Consider the following 19,224-nt stretch of genomic DNA (forward strand, 5'->3'; position numbering starts at 1 on the left):
ACTAAAAGACTTTATAAAAATTAGAAAATCTAAAAGAATTTAGCACTAGGAATGGCTGAACTAAATCAAGATCAAGACCTTCCTAGACCTCTTAGAGATTATGAAAATCCCTTAATGGATGTAATTCATCAAAGTATCTAAAGACATGTTATTCTAGCCAATAATTTTAAGGGGAAACCTATCGTTATCCAAATGGTATAGAATTCTCAGTTTTTTAGAACCTCTATTGAGGATCCCAATCTATATTTAGCTAATTTCTTAGAAATCTATATAATATTCAAGTATAATGAAGTCAATGATGACATCATTAGACTTTATTTTTTATTTATATAAGGGACAAAGCTAAATTATAGTTAAATTTCTTACCCCAAGGTTTCATAACCATTTGGAATGAGTTAGCACATATGTCCTAGGAAAATATTTTGCACCATCTAAAATTATTAAGCTTAAGAATGATATAACATCAATTTACTAATTTAATGGAGAGTCAAATTATGAGAGTTGAGAAAGATTTTTAAGGATATACTTAGAAAATGTCCTCATCATGTTTTATCTGATTGATTGGTGATTCAAACTTTTTATAATGGGCTTATAGAATCCATTAGGTCAATAGTTAATGCAAAAGACAGAGATTCTTTGATGTTAGAGACTTTTGATGAGGTTTATGCCTTGATAGATGAGATGGTAATAAATAATTTCTAGTGGCCTTCTGATATGATGAATCTTAAGAGAGTAGCCAATGTTTATGAGTTAAAAGATTTATCAATTTTGACTACATAGGTATTTACTATGTCTAAGAAATTAGAAAACTTTGAAGTTAGTTAAATTTCAAGATCACCTATGGATTTGGAGGAGAATGTTGTGAATTCTATTGGCTAGGCTGTACTAAAGTGATTGAGAATGTGAATTTGATTGGAAGACCTAACACCCTACTCTAATACAACCTAATGCAACCTAGTAAGTTCAACAATAATTTCTATATATATTTATTATATATCAATCACCTTTAAACTAATTAATATTTAGCTTTTTATAGATGAATAGTGGAAGATGTTTGGCTCAAGTGCACCAAATTTTTAGAAATTGGCTATTAGGATTCTTAGTTAAGCTTCTTCATCTTTAGGATGTGAAAGAAACTGAAGTGTATTTGTGCAAATTCACACATAAAGATGAAATCATCTCTAGCATCAAAGGCTCCATAATCTTATATTTGTTTAGTACAACCTCAATTTGAGGCCTCGTTATGATCCTTAATTATATTTAAATATTTTTTTTGAAGGAAGAAGCGTAATATATTTATCGTGATTCATATTAACTTCATAGTTTCCAAAATAAAAAAAGAAGCTATGATCCTTTGGACTAATAAGTATTGAAATGGTTGATTTTTGGATTTTTTATGATGAACTAGTTTTAGAGCTTATTTTGGAGGATTTATAGACAAAAAATTTTTGTAGAAGATGCCACTCCTACTGGCGAAGAACTGAATATTAGTTGTACTAGAAAAACTTAAAGTAAGTAGTCAATTTGACTAAAATATATAATTTGGATGAAAGACTAATAAAGATATAATATTTTATTTTTGTTTTACAGATGATGATGTATTAAATAATATTAGAGATGCCTATGAAATACTTTGAAGTGATGATATCGATGTATTTGGGGGTGGAGGGGAGAGCGGGAAGGTTTTGATTAAGGAGGACTAGATGCTTAACTATTGATTATGCAAATCTATGAGATAACTTCTAGATTTATTTAGGCATTGTTAATTCTTTTTTATGTCTAAAATTTGAATGTGTGTTCTCGTTGTCTTCAAAAATTTTATTGTGTATAGAGTCTTTATAATTTTGTTATTTTTTTTAAATTGTTAATGTTAATCCTTTAATTCAACTTATGTTGTTTACTTATTTGTGTTTCATGACATTTAGTTGATATTAATTTCTAATTATTCATCATTTTAAGAATGCCACCCATTGAAGGAAGAGACTACAACATTTGATGGAAAAGTTATATTTAATATTATGAAGAAAAAGTCCGTTACTTAAACCCTTCATATAATTAACTGTGTATATTTTATGAATCATAATTTTGTCTTCTGTTTAATTTTTAGTCATATATTTAGAATGATAGCATCATTATTATATTAATTTTTTATTTTTTATTTAAATAAAAACAGTGTTTATTACATCATCTAGTTTAACGGTGGTTCCACCCAATTAAGTTGAACCATTAAACCATGAACCTCTTTGTCTTATAGTTTGTTGTTCGATCGGGTTTTCACAACCTTGCTTTTGATTATCATAACTTAGCTATTATTACAAAATTAAACATTATCAACCATCTATAATCCCTTAATAGTAATCACATAGTTATTATTATTAGGGCTGTCAAAATCTGGTCACGAATTTGGTTCTAGTCTAACCCGGAATTGACACGACATAAGTTAACTACACCCTAACCTAACTTGTTTTTACAAAAGTGTCACTTTTTCAGACCTGAACTCAACCTGCCTCTGACCCGGGTCAATCCGACACGACCCGCCAGCTGGGGTCAATGATAGTAGAGTGTAGTTGGCAGATAATAGCACATGGACGGTAGAAGACGGAGGGCGGAGGGTAGACGACTGAGGGAGGACGACTGAGGGATGACTGAGGAGGCTAGAGAGCAGACGGTATAGCAACACATGGACAACAAATAGAGGAGGGCAGATGATAGGAGGCGGTACGTGAATGGAGGAGTGATGCCACAAAACAACATGACGTGATGTGATGCAATGAGCTAACACGACACAACATGACCCATTTTTTCGGGTCAGTCTGGGTTAAGTCTGGGTGGCCGAGTTAAACCAAACATGGCTTATTTTTTCTGTGAACCCAAACCCGACCCATTTTGAAATTAAGTCGGGTCAAACCCAAAATTTTCAGGCTGAGTTTGAGTCGGGTTTTTATGACGTGTTAAATATTGACACCCTTAGTTATTATCTCTCGAGCATCACCATCAGATTATGATCTCCTCCTAATCATTGCCAGGCAATAGTATCTCAAACACCATTTACCCACTATGTTTTTTGAACACTTTCATCTAACTGCATATTGCCCACTACCAGCACTTACTTCGGTCTACTAAATGTTGCTACTTATCCATTAATTCTGACTTCAGTGTAATCTACAAACCATCTTTATAAGACTACCATCGGTGAACCACACTTCCCTAATTGCTACTATGCAACTATAATTTCCTGACCACCATCGCTTAGCTAGTCTCTAGATTGCTACCTCCTAATTAAGATCACCCAACAACACTAATACCCATTGATTTCTATGGGAAAGTAAATTATTAATTTGAAAACTTCAATTTTTTATTGTACCAAAGGGAATAATTTATAATCTTAGATGTTAGAAATGATATTCTCTAATGGATTTAAAGATTAAAATTTTTTAAAATAATATTTACATTTTTAGATATTTTTTTCCTAATGTGGGTAAGATAGGATTTAGTTTATTTTTTGGGTTTATGTTCTTAGTCAAGGCAATCTATCATGACCAATTATATACCAAAAAAAGTGCTCTCCCAAGAAAGCTCTTGATAAAAAAAGATATAAATATTTTTATAATTTTAAAGATTAGAAAACAACCACTTTTGAAATTTTGTAAGGAATTATTTCAAATAAGGAATTTTTGTAGTAAGCTAGAGAAAGAAGATTATGGCATATTAGATTTTGAGAAGCTCAAAAGTACTCCAAACAATCCTATATTTGGCTTTACAGTTTTGAAGTTTTAAGTTTTTATTTTATTATAAATTGAGGCTTACATTTTATTAACACAGGCTTAAAAAAAAAAGACAAAGAGATTAGAACTAATCATCTAAGAAACTATTAGCCTCATATCCTACAACAAAGTCAAAAATCACTACAAAGGCAGTAGCTCAAGAATAATCGAATATACTTAACTTTTAACACCACTGAAGGATAATTAAGTTGAACTATACTTAACTTATAGATCTTGAAAAGGATTTCTAGTTAAACCCTTGTAATCACTTTAAAATATCAGTTCTATCTTTAAATGTTTCCAAATATTGCCGCCTTTACCATCGCTCTACTACGCCTTCCAACACAAAGATAGTTAGGGATACTCATATGTCATGAGGACATTTCATCCCATTCAAGATCTTTTCAATCATAATTATCCAATCCTTTGTAGTTATCGCATCTACTCCTTTAAATAAAGGTGGCTTTAAACTTTGAAAGAACTTTAAATTCTTGTCTACTTCTACACTAACATATGCGCATGCACCTATGTACTATTACTAAGAGCTATAAGGATGTCTAGAATAGCTGCTGGTGGAACACTAGGTGCTATGGGTTCTACAAAAGACTACCTCATTTCCATCATTTGTATCATCATGATCATCATTTGAATTTGCATCATAGTCCCATACATCACACTTGTAGGATCAAGCACCACTTGTACATTATCTATTCTTAGCGTAATACCCTCAACTAGTACAATATTTTTAGGACTCTTAAATGTTTTTTTCATGTTGAGTTGATTGACCATTAGTTCCCTCAGGTATCCTTTATATTATAAATGTAGTATATTATCTACCTTTATATAATCATGCACACATTTCAAAATGTTGATTTTAAATGCTAAATGCAGGTGAGATCTAGAGTTAGTCTCATTACTAACTTAAGGACATTGCTCCCACCTAAGCTCTATAATACTCATCACTGATGAATTGTTTGTAGAGGGATGTTAAGGATAGATCTAATGACCTAGTTGGGTAGGGAAGAAATAGAGAAGCATTAAAGTTTTGTTTGAGATAGATATTTTATTATTTTTTACATCAATTTATTAGTTAAAATTTTTTTAAAGCAATAAAAAAGTAATGATCAAAAGTCGTTCCAAACGAAACCTAAACATATAGATTGGCTCATGCCAATTTGGACTTTTTTGTACTCTAAGTTAAAAGATGTGCTATAGTTGAGTCTAATGATATTGACTTAATGCGAATGTTGAGAACTCATGAATCTTGTATGTAACTATTATCTATAATTTATGAGCTTATTAGTAAGGCTTTGTTTGTGACAACTTTCTTATTATTTTTAAACAGTTTTCTAGTGCAGAAATTTTTGAACTAAATACTTTTTTTCTAAAAATTTGATGTAGAAAGTCTAAAGACCTGTTTGGGGTGCTTACAACTTTTTAAAAAGATAACTCTAATCTACTAAGGAGAAAACAACTTTTTTAAAAGATGTACGTAGCAAGCAATTTTTTAGCATAAAAATTTAGTAAAAGTTGATAAAATAATGATCAAATAAAAATTATAATTGTTTCTAAAAAATAAAATAATAAAAAAAGGTCTAAAATGAAGTCTAAGTTAACAAACAAATTGATATATCCAATGCTTTAAAAATCGGATCGGACCGGCCGATTCGACCGGTTCAACCATGAACAGGTCATAAGACCTGTACGGTTCAGCCTTAAAACCGCTTCTGCATCGAACCGGACTGAACTGGTCAGAACCACCGAACCAATCCGATTTTTTTTTTGAACTGGCCGGTTCAAATCCCACAAATTTTAAGTAGTTTTTTAAATAAAAAATTAATATATATTTAAAACATTTGAATAAAGTTATAAAACATTTTTTGTTATAAACATTTTTGTCGTCAAACCATCATGAAACTATTAGTCCATAAATCAATGTAAATAAATAAATATATCAGAAATAAATAACTGGTGTTCACATGTGATTGGTGGCAGGTCCTATGCTTTGTATAGATGCCTATATAAGGACACTTGTTGTACTGAGATGAGATGGATAAAAAAACATTTTCTTTCTTCTGTTTCGTTCTTCCTGTTCTCCCTGTTTAGTTCTTTCTGCTCCTCCGATCATCTAGTTCTTCATGGTATCAGAGCGAGAAAGTTAATCTCTCGTGATGGCCAGATCCTCCACATCTCAGCTCGAGGATCTTCCTGCGTCCACGAATGACGAAGATCCTCACATCTCCACTACTCTCAAGTTCGTAGTATGAAATCTCAAAAATATTATGCCGACGCAGCTCGCCTCTGATAACTACGCTCTATGGAGATCCCAAATCAGCAAAATCTTCAAAGCCAACGGGTTTAGTAAGTTTCTTGATCCAAAGAACCTCCCGCCTCAAGAAACGGAAGATCAACCCGAAGGATTCTCCAATGGCAACTCCACCGTAAATCAGTGGACCGTCACCGACAAAAATCTTGCTGCAGCGCTTTGTTCTACTATATTAGCATCAATCCTTCCATACGTGATAAATCTTGAGACTACAGCTGAAATCTGGACTAGTCTAGAAGCAAGATTCCAGGCGACAAATCGGTCGAAGGTCATACAACTAAAAAACGAATTACACAATGTTTCTATAAAGAACCAAACAATGACGGAGTACCTGTCGGAGATCAAGAAAATTGTCGATCAGATCGCTGCGTCAGGGTCGTCCGTAGACAGCGAGGATGTCATTTTATACATCCTCAAGGGCCTTCCTAATTCTTACCAGTCATTTAAGACTGCAATTCGCACCATGATTCATCCAATAAGCCTGGAAAATCTTTATCCGCTCCTTTTAAGCGAAGAAATCCATGTCGCCACCGATGCCGCGAAGGATCTTGCTTCCGCCGACTCAAAATTCGCACTCTATTCCTCTCGGGGACGTGGACGTCACAACAATGGTCGCAACTCAACATACCCACTCAGCAACTCTTCACGGTCCTCTGAAACCTCCGCTGTCAGCTGCCAGATATGATTAAAGAAGGGTCACTCGGCGCAAAATTGTTGGCACCGATCAAACCTTCAATACGTGCCCAAGAAAGCTCTTCTTGCTGCTAATGACCAATCCTCCTCAAATTGGTTCTTAGATTCCGGTGCTACTGCTCATCTGACCAACTCCATGGACAACTTGTCTATTGCAAGCCGGTACACCGGATCTGATACTGTCACCATTGGCGATGGGCGTTCGGTTAACATAAGTCACTCCGGTGATGGATTGTTACCGACCCCATCTCATAAGTTTCTTCTCTCTCAAATTCTTCACTCACCCTCTTTTAAATTCAATCTTTTATCTATCTCTCAGCTTACTAAAAACAACCATATTTCCATTACATTTGATCAATTCGGTTTTGTGTTTAAGGACCTGAAGACTCAACAGGTTCTGCTTCGCGGGCCCTGTAGCAACGGACTCTACCCTCTACCCAACAACCCAGTGGTCTCCTCTGTTCAGGCGCAGGCGCTCTCAGCCACAACGAATAAGCCCGTGCCGTGGCATCAACGGCTTGGTCATCCAAATGGCCATACTATGAATTTCATTTCTTTAGCTAATCCGCATTTACATATTGTTAAACAGTTATCTCCATGCTCTATTTGTAATGAATCAAAGGCACATAAAGTGGTATTTTCCGATTCTGTTAATCATTACAAATCTATTCTTGAATTGATTCATACAGATGTGTGGGGACCTGCTCCTGTTCAATCTAACCAAGGATATCGCTATTATGTTCTGTTCATTGACGACGCCTCCCGCTTCACATGGATTTTCCCTATGCATTGCAAATCCGACGTAACTAGTATATTTATCTCGTTCAAAAATAAAATTGAAAACTATACTTCCAAGAAAATCAAAACTCTGCAATCTGATGGTGGTACTGAATTTGTCAACAATATTTTTCGCAATTTTCTTCAGGCTCACGGTATTACCCATAGAATTTCGTGTCCCTATACTCCTGAGCAAAACGGGGTCGCTGAACGCAAGCACCGACACATCATTGAAACCACACAAACTCTTCTATCTACGGCTTCCATGCCTTATACCTACTGGCCTGATGCGGTTCTAACCTCGGTCTATCTAATAAACAGAATGCCCTCACCAACAATTAAAAACTTTACACCTTTCGAAATCTTGCACAATATTTCTCCTGATTATAGTCATTTGCGGGTATTCGGTTGCGAAGTCTTTCCTCTTATCCCATCTCAACATCGCCATAAACTTCAACCCAAATCCAAATCAATGGTCTTCCTCGGCTATTCTGACACTTACAAGGGCTACAAGTGTCTTGATCGTGCCACAAACAAAATCATTATCTCGTGTCACACTGTGTTTCATGAAAACTCTTTTCCTTTCTCTACTGTTCAGTCCACCTTGACCAAAAATGTTGAACCGCCTTTATCTGAACTTCTCTTAATTCCAACCTCCCTGCCAGCATCTTGTTCTCTTCCTAGTTCGGATGCTAAGACCTCAGCTAATTTATCCAATACTTCTCTGCCTACTCCTGATACTACCCTCATTACTCACAATTTTGCTTCCACCGATTCACTTCCTACTTCTACTGATCTTCAATATGTTCCTCATCTTGCTCCCAACACTCATCACATGCTTACTAGGAATAAGACTGGCTCTCTTAAACCTCTGCAACGTCTAAATCTTTCTCACATTCATCTTTACAGTAATAATCTAATTGCTCCGCAAAATTACATTGAGGCAAGTAAATTACCTGAATGGCGCAAGGCCATGGCTGATGAGTTTTTTGCCTTACAGCGTCAAGGAACCTGGAGCTTGGTTCCTGCACCACCTACTGCATCTATACTCAGATGCAAATGGACATATCGGATTAAACAGCACGCTGACGGCTCGATTGCCAAATATAAGGCCCGGTTGGTTGCTCTCGACAATCATCAGGAGTTTGGGCTTGACTACACCGAGACATTTAGTCCCGTAGACAAGCTTCCCACTATTCGTATTCTTCTTGCTCTTGCCATTCATCACAACTGGCCTGTTCAGCAACTTGACGTCGCCAACGCTTTCTTACACGGTGATCTTACGGATACAGTCTTCATGTCGCAGCCCAAAGAATTTGAGGACACATCCCATCCGAACTTCGTATGTCGACTTCATAAAGCTCTTTATGGCCTAAAACAGGCCCTTCGACAATGGTATAACACTTTCAGTAACTATCTCATCTCTCTCGGCTTCTCGCACAGTAATGTTGACCCATCACTCTTACTTTACAAATCCAATCATATTCAAATTTTTCTTCTAATATATGTCGACGATATACTTGTAACTGGTAATGATGTGCAGGCTATTTCTTCCATAATCCAGCAGCTCAGCACGCGGTTTGATTTAAAAAAGCTCGGTGAAGTCCACAATTTTCTTGGAATTCAAATCGATCACTCCGAACAGCGCTACTTCTTATCCCAGCCACTATACGCCCACTCAATACTCCAACAGGCTGCCATGACAGGATGCAATGCTATTTCGAATCCAACCACTGCTAAAATTCCTACAGAATTGCCGAATGATCCTATTCTATCGGATCCAACAAACTACCGAAGAATTACCGGCTCATTACAGTATCTGACGTTAACTAGACCTGATATTGCTTTCAGTATCAACCAACTTTCACAGCATATGCACAATCCATTGCCTCAACATGTTTATCTCTTAAAAAGACTACTTCGTTACATAAAAGGTACAATAGACTATGGTATTCCTATAAATAAATCTGATCTTGTTCTTACTTCTTTTTCAGATGCTGATTGGGCTGGGGATCCGAACTCGAGGAAATCCACTTCTGGGTATTGCTCGTTTCTTGGCAGCACACTCATTTCGTGGACAGTTAAAAAGAAACACACCGTTGCTCGATCGTCTACTGAATCTGAGTATCGTTCCCTTGCCGCTCTCACTTCCGATGTCATATGGCTACACCGGCTTCTAGCAGAATTTGGTATATTGCATGATCAACCCACAAACATGTATTGTGACAATATGTCCGCCATAGCTCTTGCCAAAAACCCAGTGTTTCATGCACGGACAAAGCATATTGAGATAGATCAAAAATTTGTCCGTGATCACATCCATCAGAACAATGTTCGTCTCCTTCCTATCAGTACGGTTGATCAAATAGCTGATATCTTCACCAAATACTTATCCACACCTCGTTTCAAACTCTTGCGCGACAAATTGACAGTTACACAGAGACCCATCAATTTGAGGGGGGATATTAGTCCATAAATCAATGTAAATAAATAAATATATCAGTAATTAATAACAGGTGTTCACATGTGATTGGTGGCAGGTCCTATGCTTTGTATAGATGCCTATATAAGGACACTTGTTGTACTGAGATGAGATGGATAAAAAAACATTTTTTTTCTTCTGTTTCGTTCTTCCTGTTCTCCCTGTTTAGTTCTTTCTGCTCCTCCGATCATCTAGTTCTTCAGAAACATCTTCACATGACCACTCCAATGTGAGCTCTTCATGCAATGAAACTCAAAAGATTATATAAACAATAGCAAGAAAGTGTTTCTAGGGGATGTGGGACTAAAGAAAAGAGTTGAGGAGTGTATGAATTCATAGCATATATAATGGGTACAAAACCTATTTTTAAACAGATTTTTTAATTAATTATTTTTTATGTGAATGATAATTATTTATTAGTTAATAAAAAAATTAATTTATTAATACAATATTTTTTTAGTTTAATTTTTTGTCTCATACTTTGAATGATAACATTATTATTATGTTAATTTTATTAAATTTAAATAATGTTTAGTATTTATTATATCATCTGGTTCGATCCCGATTAGAACGGTCAAATCGTGAACCTCTCCTGTCCGATTCGAGTTTGACAACCTTGGATATATCTATTTTTTTGCGTAAATTTATAAATTTCAAAATAATGAAATTATCGACATAGATACGAAGTTGCAGTCCAAATGACCCTCCGGTCACGGTAACGATCTCCAGCTGGATGGTCCGCATGTACTCACCAACTAACGTGTCCCATTACTCGCCAAATTATTGACAGGGAAAAAAAATGATGTTTATCAACGTAGAATTACCAACTCGCACTCGGAATGCAATGTGAAGAGAATTTGTTGTTATCGACATCGGTCACGACTCGAATATCCAGCTGGACGGTCCAGATGTAATTGCAAGCTGACGTGTAGATGATATTTATCAAAGCCGTGGCCCCACCAACGGAATCATGAATCCTTTCTTTCTTATTCCCTTCGAATCTGCACCCTTAATTATTCAGCGGGGCCATTCTTGGTTATGACGAATGCCAAATATACCCTTTTGAAAGTATAACGACATCAATATGACGATATATATATACACCTAGCTTTCTTAGGGCATCTCGAACTCCAAACGATTGAATAACGTCGCTCGCGAGCTCCAGCCGAATGGTAAATTTTTTACTATTTAGTTGCGGGTGATTAGTGGGATGTCAATATTCACGTTACACTATTCATCTTCGCCATTTTTCTATCCCTACCAAATATGTCGAAGAAACGCGTGAAAGAAGAGAACGATCGTTTCCTTGACAAAATGGGGCAAAATGAAGTTCTATTGGAGATGAATCCCGACATTTTTTAGTTTCACGACATTTTGGAGTGAAAAATGAGATTTTCAGTTGGAGAGGCCCTTACCATTCAATTATATATCAACACTGAATTGAATTTTTTTTTATTTAGTAATTTAGGTTAATTTAGGGGTGCAACCGAGTTAAGCCGGCTCGAGCTCGACTCGGTAATAGGCTCGACGAGTCGAGCTTATCGAGCTCGCGAGTCGAGCTCGAACACGATTTCGACCTCGACTGTTAATCGAGCTCGAGCTCGTCGAGCAGCTCGCGAATGAAATGGCAAGCGGGAAATCGCAAGCGAGCGGGAAAAGGAAATGGACAGCGGGAAACTTTCTTCCTTCGGTGCTCTTCTTCACCCCTTTGACGACATTCCCTTCCTTCGACGCGCTTCTTCACCCCTTCGACGACATTCCCTTCATGTCGGATAGGAAGTTACGACATTTTGGGCAGAACCGTGGAAGCAACGAAGGGAGCTGGTTGAGTGAGAGGGCAACTTTCTCCTTATCGGGCGATTCTCTGGCTCCTTCTTGATTGTTCGACCTTGCCCCTTCGACGACCTTACCTTCGTGTCGGATAGGGAGTTATGACATTCGGATCGGAAGCAATAACGGGAGCTCGTGTGCAATGAAGATAAATTTCTCCATTCTGAGCACTTCTTCGGCACCTTCGACGAATTTCCATTCCTGTGGGATCGGAAGTTAAGGCATTTCGATCAGAAACAACACGGGGGCTCGCTTGTTGTGGGCGAGACGACGCAAGTTGTGAGTCGCGACTGAGCTCGACGAGCTGCTCAACTCGAAACTAGTCGAGCTCGAGCTCGGGCTCTGGCAGTCGAGCTCGACTCGAACACCCCCTGGCTCGAGCTCGACTCGACTCGTTCGCACCCTTTGGTTAATTAAGACATTCACACACACACATCACATACATAACGACTTGAACCTAAGAAATCTTAGTTGGTAGTTTAAGTTATCAACCAACATATCAAGATGAGTTGTGTCACTGAATTAAAAATTTACCTAGCTCATCTTAATGTGTTGGGTAGGAGTTTTAGGTTTCGTTTGGGACGACTTTATTAGTGCTTCTTAAAATAATTTCTAATACATAAATTTTAATTTATATAATAAAAATTTTATTTTAGAGGCAATAAAAAAGTTTTGAATTCAAAGCAAATATTACGTGTGAATTTATCTTAATTGACTTAAACGACTCCACAAAAATAGAAATTTATTATACTTCATTATTTTTTAAAATATATTTAAAATTTTAACAAACGAATTCTGCCTTCAAAAATAAAAGCCCAAAATATTTGCGAGTAGACGGGCAGTTTAGTCTGTCAACGAGGATAAGCGAAGACAAGCAACAGAGTCGTTAAGCCAAAGCATCTGATGAACGGCTCTGATTTCATCACTAACCTTCTCATTCTATAGGAGGGTGTTTCGATGTCCATAAAAAGAAGCATTCGCAGCACCAACTGATCGGATCCAAAACAGAAAGCCTTTTCTTTTTCGGAGAAATCACTTCTAAGTTACTGGCGTAAAAGCAATTCCCAACCACTCGCGTGCTGGACTCATCCGCTTAATGAGAATCATTAAACCCAAACCGCTCTTGTAGAAATTTGGGAGATTTCAGTGTTGAATTTATTTCTTCTTGTCGGCGATTTTGTGTTGATGAGGGGCAGAGAGGAATTGAAGCAGCAGCCAAGCTGGGAAAGCCCGGTGAGCTGCTTGGGATCTTTAATTGCATAAATGAGGTCGCCGCAGCGATCGCGGCGGCAGCATCATCGTCGACGGCCGGGATGAGCGATTCGCCTCATCGAGTCGATACTACTCCCAGGCTCGCCCAATGGAGGATCGAATCCCTCTCTGCTTTCGCTTATCGCAAGTCGGATCCCTTCAAGATGGGCCTCTGGAACTGGTTCTCTCTCTCTCTCTCTCTCTCTCTCTTTAAATTTAGACTATGGGTTTCTCTATGCTGAATCCCCTTTGTTAATTGTTCTCTGTTCGAGTTTTTTGGATTATTTTGGAAAATTGCGGAGTAAAGCTATAGATAGATAGACTTTTCATTGGTACGAGTTCGAGGAATCGACCTCTACTCAATATCTGCTCTAATGCGATTCTTCTCGAGTCAAATTAAGTCTGTTTGCAGGCTTTATTCATCTAGTGTCGATCATTAAATTCAATTCAAGCGAAAATTGATATAATGATTTTTTTTATCTCCTAAGATTTTTTTTTTTTGGTGATATCAATGCATACATTTGTATATACAACTTAAAAAAAAAAAATTGTCCTTTTCTCAGATTGAGTTACTGCTGTTTATCTTGTCTGTGAGCAAACGCATTAATGATTAAATCTATGCCCGGCCTTTTTAAATGATGGTCTCTTCTTACCCCAAATATTCTGTAAAGCTCTGCAATCTCTTCTTTGTTGCATTCTTGTGAATCATTTACTTTTGTTGCCCTCTTTGGATTGTGCATTAAGTGGTGAATTATTCTGCTTAATGCTTTTCTATGTTCTGAATTTTGATTAGGTATTTGACACTGGAAAGAAATAAGCAATTATTTGTGAAGCTATGCCCGGAAGCGTCAAATGTGACAAAGGAGCAACCTCCAATTGCTTCCTTCATCATCAAAATTGTCTCATCCTCATCTTCTAATCGCAAAACCATTGTTCATCCAGGTCCACTCTTCTCCATTTTCTTGGTTTTTTTTCTTCCTACTTTCACTTGTTTTTCCATTATTCATGGTGATGGATGCTAAGTTTGTATATGGTGGATGATGAGGTGGGAACATGTATTGGAAACTTCCAATGTAAAGTCGAAGTATTTTTTTAAGTTTGCAGGAATTAGTGACAGACAGCTAAAGAGTAACGACTACTTTGTCTGGGCAGTCGATACCTTTGCAGGAAAGTTCATCATTGACGTCGAGTTCCTTGATCTCAAGATTGTTCCTCAATCTGTAAGTAATTTCTCTCTTTGATTAGGTTTTTCTCCTTCAAATTCATTATCAATCATCAACTATTCCTAACTAAAAATAAACATCTCTGGCGACATTTTTGTAAACTTGAACTTACAACCATCGTTGCTAGGGAGAAATCAAAATTGAGTGTTCTTCACTCTAAAAATCCCTCACCATTAGGATATGTCTTTCTTGGATGCTAATCCTCTATAGTTACAATACTAATTGCTCGACCGTACAACATTCTGACCTGCCAAACTAAACTGATTTTGCAAAATTTGTTGATAATCACGAAGCTTTTAACTAAGTTGTTTTGGTATGCTTAAAATATTTTAAGATAACGTTAAAAATTAAGATTTTAGTACTAATTATTTAGAGTAATTCATACCTAAATATAAATTATGACACCATAACAGATTCCACAGATAGGCTTTAAGTCATAATACAGTTAAAACAGTTTTCTCAACTTATTTCAGCTTACATCGGCTAATTTGTCTCACTAATCAAATGACTTAAACTCATCTTAAAGCTTAATTTAGCTTAGCTTATCATAAACCCCAATCAAATGCTCTAAAATTGTATGCTATTGTTGTTTTTTGAACTCCAAGCTTCTTATGATTAACAATGAGTACTTGACAGGGTGGGGAGCCCTTATCCATCTGGACTGGTTGCCACACAGAAAAACATTCTCCCCTCACATCCCTCAACTCCCTCAGCAGGATGTTAACTGATAGCATCCACACTGATATCACCATCAATGCAAGCAATGGCAGCATCGGCGCCCACAGAGCTGTTCTGTCCACAAAGTCCCCTGTCTTTCAGAGCATGTTCTCCCACAACCTTCAAGAGAAGAAGCTCTCTACCGTCAACATCTCCGACATGTCATTCGAGGCATGCCAAGCCTTCCTCAACTATATATATGGAAACTTCCGTGTCGACGAGTTTCTAACTCACCGTGTAGCCCTTCTCAGAGCCGCCGATAAGTACGATATGTCGGACCTCAGAGAGGCTTGCCATGAGAGTCTCTCCGAAGATATTGATTCGAAGAATGTGCTTGAGAGACTCCAGATGGCGCATCTATACCAACTTCCAAAACTGAAGTGTAGTTGCTTGAGGTATTTGGTTCACTTTGGCAAGATTTATGAGATCAATCAGGATTTCAATTTGTTTCTCCTTAGTGCAGATAGGGAGCTTATAGCTGAAGTCTTTCAGGAAATTCTTGCTTCCTGCAAGGGGTTCTGGTGAGAGCTTCTATGATTAGTTGAAGTGGTAGTGTGTTTATTATATGTACATATAGATTTGTTGGTGGGAGTGGACAATACATTTCCAGTGCAGAGGGGTGAATTCTTTGTTTCAACATGTAAAATTTACGAACTGACTGAATTAAACCACTGCTCCATTGTAAAATATATTTTGGAAGGATTTAATATTTTCTTTGTTCAATTTGATTTGATTTTTTTATTTAGCAAATCTTAATTTGGTTCATGGTACAGTTTTAAACAAGGGAGAGATGTTTCTAGTAGTATTGAAGGATTAATAGCGAATAATCAAAGGCTTCTTGCCGTGGGAATTGGAAAATATGTGAATAATAAGTCTACATATTTGCATGTAAGAGAGATGGATCATCAAGAAATCTTAGCTGAAAAATATTTCAGCAACTGGGTTGGACCAATTGTTTGTTACGTATCATATGTATTATAATTTGAATCTTAGTTGGGCAATTTTCTTAACACACTAGAGACGCTCACTGTGTATTGTCATTCAACACATAATTTAAGTAAAAAATTGTATTAGTTAACTTATCTAATAATCACATGGCCTGCATCATCTGTCTCCAGAGTAAAATTTTGGTAGAAACATCCTGAGCTAATTATTCCTTTAAGCATAGGAGTGTTAATATATGATACGACCTAAAAATTTGGTTTATATCTGACCCAAAATTTTCAGATTCAATCAGATTGTTTAACAAACAGGTCGGATTTAGATTAACCCACAAATAGGTAGAATTGTCTTGCCCTCGCCTTCGCCCTCGCCGGTTAGCTCGTACTCTCTCGCCCACTCGCACTCTTCCATCTCGCTCAACTGGGTTAGGAGATCTAGTCATGTTCGAGTCGGGTTCGTGTTGGACATGTTAAGAGCGGGTCAAGTTCGGGTTTGCTCCGAACCCGAACTGAAAAACCGATTTTTACACCCCTATTCAGGCATGAAAGAAGTACAAATACATCTTGATATTTTTATCTATACTCAATTAATGTTTTGGGATTAAGCATTTCATAATCAACATAGCACATACTATGATTATTACATCATAAAGTTCTCAGTTTAAATTTAAATACATTTAATGATAACTATCAAATCATGTATATTATTACTTTTAAATGAGAATATAACATAATCAATTGTTAGTTATATATATAATCATTTTAATAAATATTTAAAAAAGTTACTTGTTTTTATCCTATAGCAATGATCATTAGTGATATTAAATATAAATAGTGAAAACAGAAATGAATTTGTTGAAGTTTAAGAAGCTATAAGTGTAGTTATTTTAACCGCTATAATATAAAAGCAATAGTTAAAAACATTGCTATATGTCTTTGTTATCCTTAATTGCCTCCCATCCCCTTCCAACATTTGGCTAAAGCCACAGTCCAAACTGTCCTAGATCATGGCCCACATATCATGTACCAACTTCCCACCACCACCTAGAGGCTGATAGAATTAAAGAAACGGAATACAAAAAGAAACATTAAAGAAGAACAGGGAAGTACTTATAGCAGCAGGATTCACTATTTCATTGAAATTCAATCAGTAACTTTGTTGCAAGTCATATACATATATATAGAAGTGCGGAGTGTGTGCGTACAGTTTGTTAGAGGAATATTCTTGACGTTTTGCTGCTGTGGTGATTGTCTGGATGAGGTGGAATGACAGGCGGTTGGAATGGTCCTGTCATGTGCATATAGTTGGCACGGTGTGCTAACAGCCCCCCACAAATTAATCATCCAGATAATTGATGGTTAATTTGAGATGAAGATCTTGAAAGCATGTGGTTGATAGGGGATTTGTAAGCATGTCGGCAAGATTATCAGCGGAATGAATGTGGGAGACAATGATGACCTTCTTGTTGATGTGTTTGTTGATAATGTGGTAGTCGATATTGATGTGTTTGGGCTGTGAGTGGAAAACCAGATTGTTGGCAAGAGCTATAGCCGAGGTGTTGTCACAATAGATGATGGTGGGAGAGGGTTGATGGAGGTTGAAGTCAGCCACGAGATGGTGAAGCCATAGAACATTAGAGGTGGCTGAGGAAAGGGATCTATATCCTGCTTCAGTCGAGGGCTTTTCTACTATTGGTTGTTTCTTGAAGAACCAGGAGATGAGATTGTTGTCGAGAAATGTACAAAAAACAAGAGATTAATTTATGGTCGGTTGATTCAGATGCCCAATTGGCATCGGTATATGTACGTAGTTGAAGGTCACGTGTAGTAAGAGGAAGCCCATAGTGAGATGTTCCTTGGACGTACCAGAGCAAGTGTTTCAAAGCTTGATAGTCTTTATTCCTTGGCTGATGCATCCTTTGACATATGACGTTTGTTGCGAATGTTATATCCGGTCTTATAACAATGAGATAATTAAGTGAGTTGGCTAGATAGTGGTAGAGGTGTGGATCACTGTAAAGTTGATCGACGACCAGTTCGAACGATTATTTTAGCGACATAGGAGTGGCAACTTGCATACACATGGTGAATCTAACAATGTCTAGGATCTCCCAGGCATAATGTTGTTGGTGGAGAAAGAAGCAAGTGGCTGTTTGAACAACTTAAATTCCAAGAATTAGTGAAACCTCACCTAGCTGTTTGATGGAGAATGCAGATTGCAATTGGGACAACAATTTTTTAATTGTGGTTTGATCATTTCCGATAAGAAGTATGTCGTCGACATAAATGAGTAAGTAGAGTTGTGTGGTGAAACTGGAATATAATAAGAGAGATGGATCAGCCTTGTTGAAGGTGAATCCAAATTGAAGTAGAGAGGAGGTAGGTTTATGAAACCATTGTCGAGGTACTTTCTTGAGGCCATAGAGGGATTTGTGGAGCTTGTAAACGTGATTGGGGTATTGGTTGTCAATAAAGCTGGGTGGTTGAGCCATGGAAACCTCTTCTTGAAGGTCGCCGTGTAAGAAGGCATTATATACATCCATTTGACATACAGAACAACGACATTGAAGGGATAAGGTCAGAAGTATAGGAATAATAGGCATCTTAGCGACTGGGATGGAAGTTTCAATATAGTTAATGCCAAATTCTTGGGTGAAGCCTTAAGTAACAAGGAGAGCCTTGTAACAATCAACTTGACCGTTAGGGTGAAATTTGGTTTTAAATGTCCAACAACAACCGAGAATTGGTTTGTCAGGGGGTGGGAGTGTGAGGGACTGCGTTCCTTGCTTTTGAAGTGCTAAGAAATGATGTTGATTTCAGCCTTGTTATACTTTCATCCCCCACCAGCTTTCATTTTGATAAGCAAAATAATACTCATATATAAGGTGAATAATCATATTATATAAAGAAAAAGATCCTATTAGTCATCTCCTTTACAAAGAAATGTATGAATATGAAGAACCAAGTGATACAATATATAAGGAAATAAAATCATCAACATTTCTGCCAACTTCTAGGCTCATCTACTCCTTGAATGACATTTGATAGCTCTAAGAGAGAACTATCAATCCTTCCATCATTTGTTAGATCATCATTTTCTACTTTAGGATCCACCTCCTGCTAAAATTGGAAATAACTTATAAAAGTACGTAACAGGAGGATTACATATGTAGACAAAACATTTACATACTGAGTAGTGATATTGCATTTATGAACCTCT

General features: G+C 36.9%; 1 protein-coding gene across 1 annotated transcript; it reads left to right on the forward strand.

Moving 5' to 3' along the window:
- The first annotated feature begins 12,709 nt into the window (after positions 1-12,709).
- On the forward strand, positions 12,710-15,789 carry LOC110112978 (BTB/POZ domain-containing protein At1g55760). Its single transcript, XM_020845387.2, has 4 exons — positions 12,710-13,304; positions 13,917-14,065; positions 14,228-14,343; positions 14,983-15,789. Exons 1-4 carry the CDS (start codon positions 13,186-13,188, stop codon positions 15,586-15,588), a joined length of 990 nt encoding a protein of 329 aa, XP_020701046.1. The 5' UTR covers positions 12,710-13,185; the 3' UTR covers positions 15,589-15,789.
- The last annotated feature ends 3,435 nt before the right edge of the window (positions 15,790-19,224 follow it).

This window comes from Dendrobium catenatum, unplaced genomic scaffold, assembly GCF_001605985.2.
Source record: "Dendrobium catenatum unplaced genomic scaffold, ASM160598v2 fragScaff_scaffold_1557, whole genome shotgun sequence".
NCBI lineage: Eukaryota > Viridiplantae > Streptophyta > Magnoliopsida > Asparagales > Orchidaceae > Dendrobium > Dendrobium catenatum.

Excerpts from the sequence above, each read along its gene's own strand:
- LOC110112978 (XM_020845387.2), top strand. The coding sequence starts at position 13,186 with ATGAGCGATTCGCCTCATCGAGTCGATACTACTCCCAGGCTCGCCCAA. Across the intron at positions 13,305-13,916 it reads AAGATGGGCCTCTGGAACTG|GTATTTGACACTGGAAAGAA; the intron begins GTTCTCTCTCTC and ends AATTTTGATTAG. Across the intron at positions 14,344-14,982 it reads TCAAGATTGTTCCTCAATCT|GGTGGGGAGCCCTTATCCAT; the intron begins GTAAGTAATTTC and ends AGTACTTGACAG.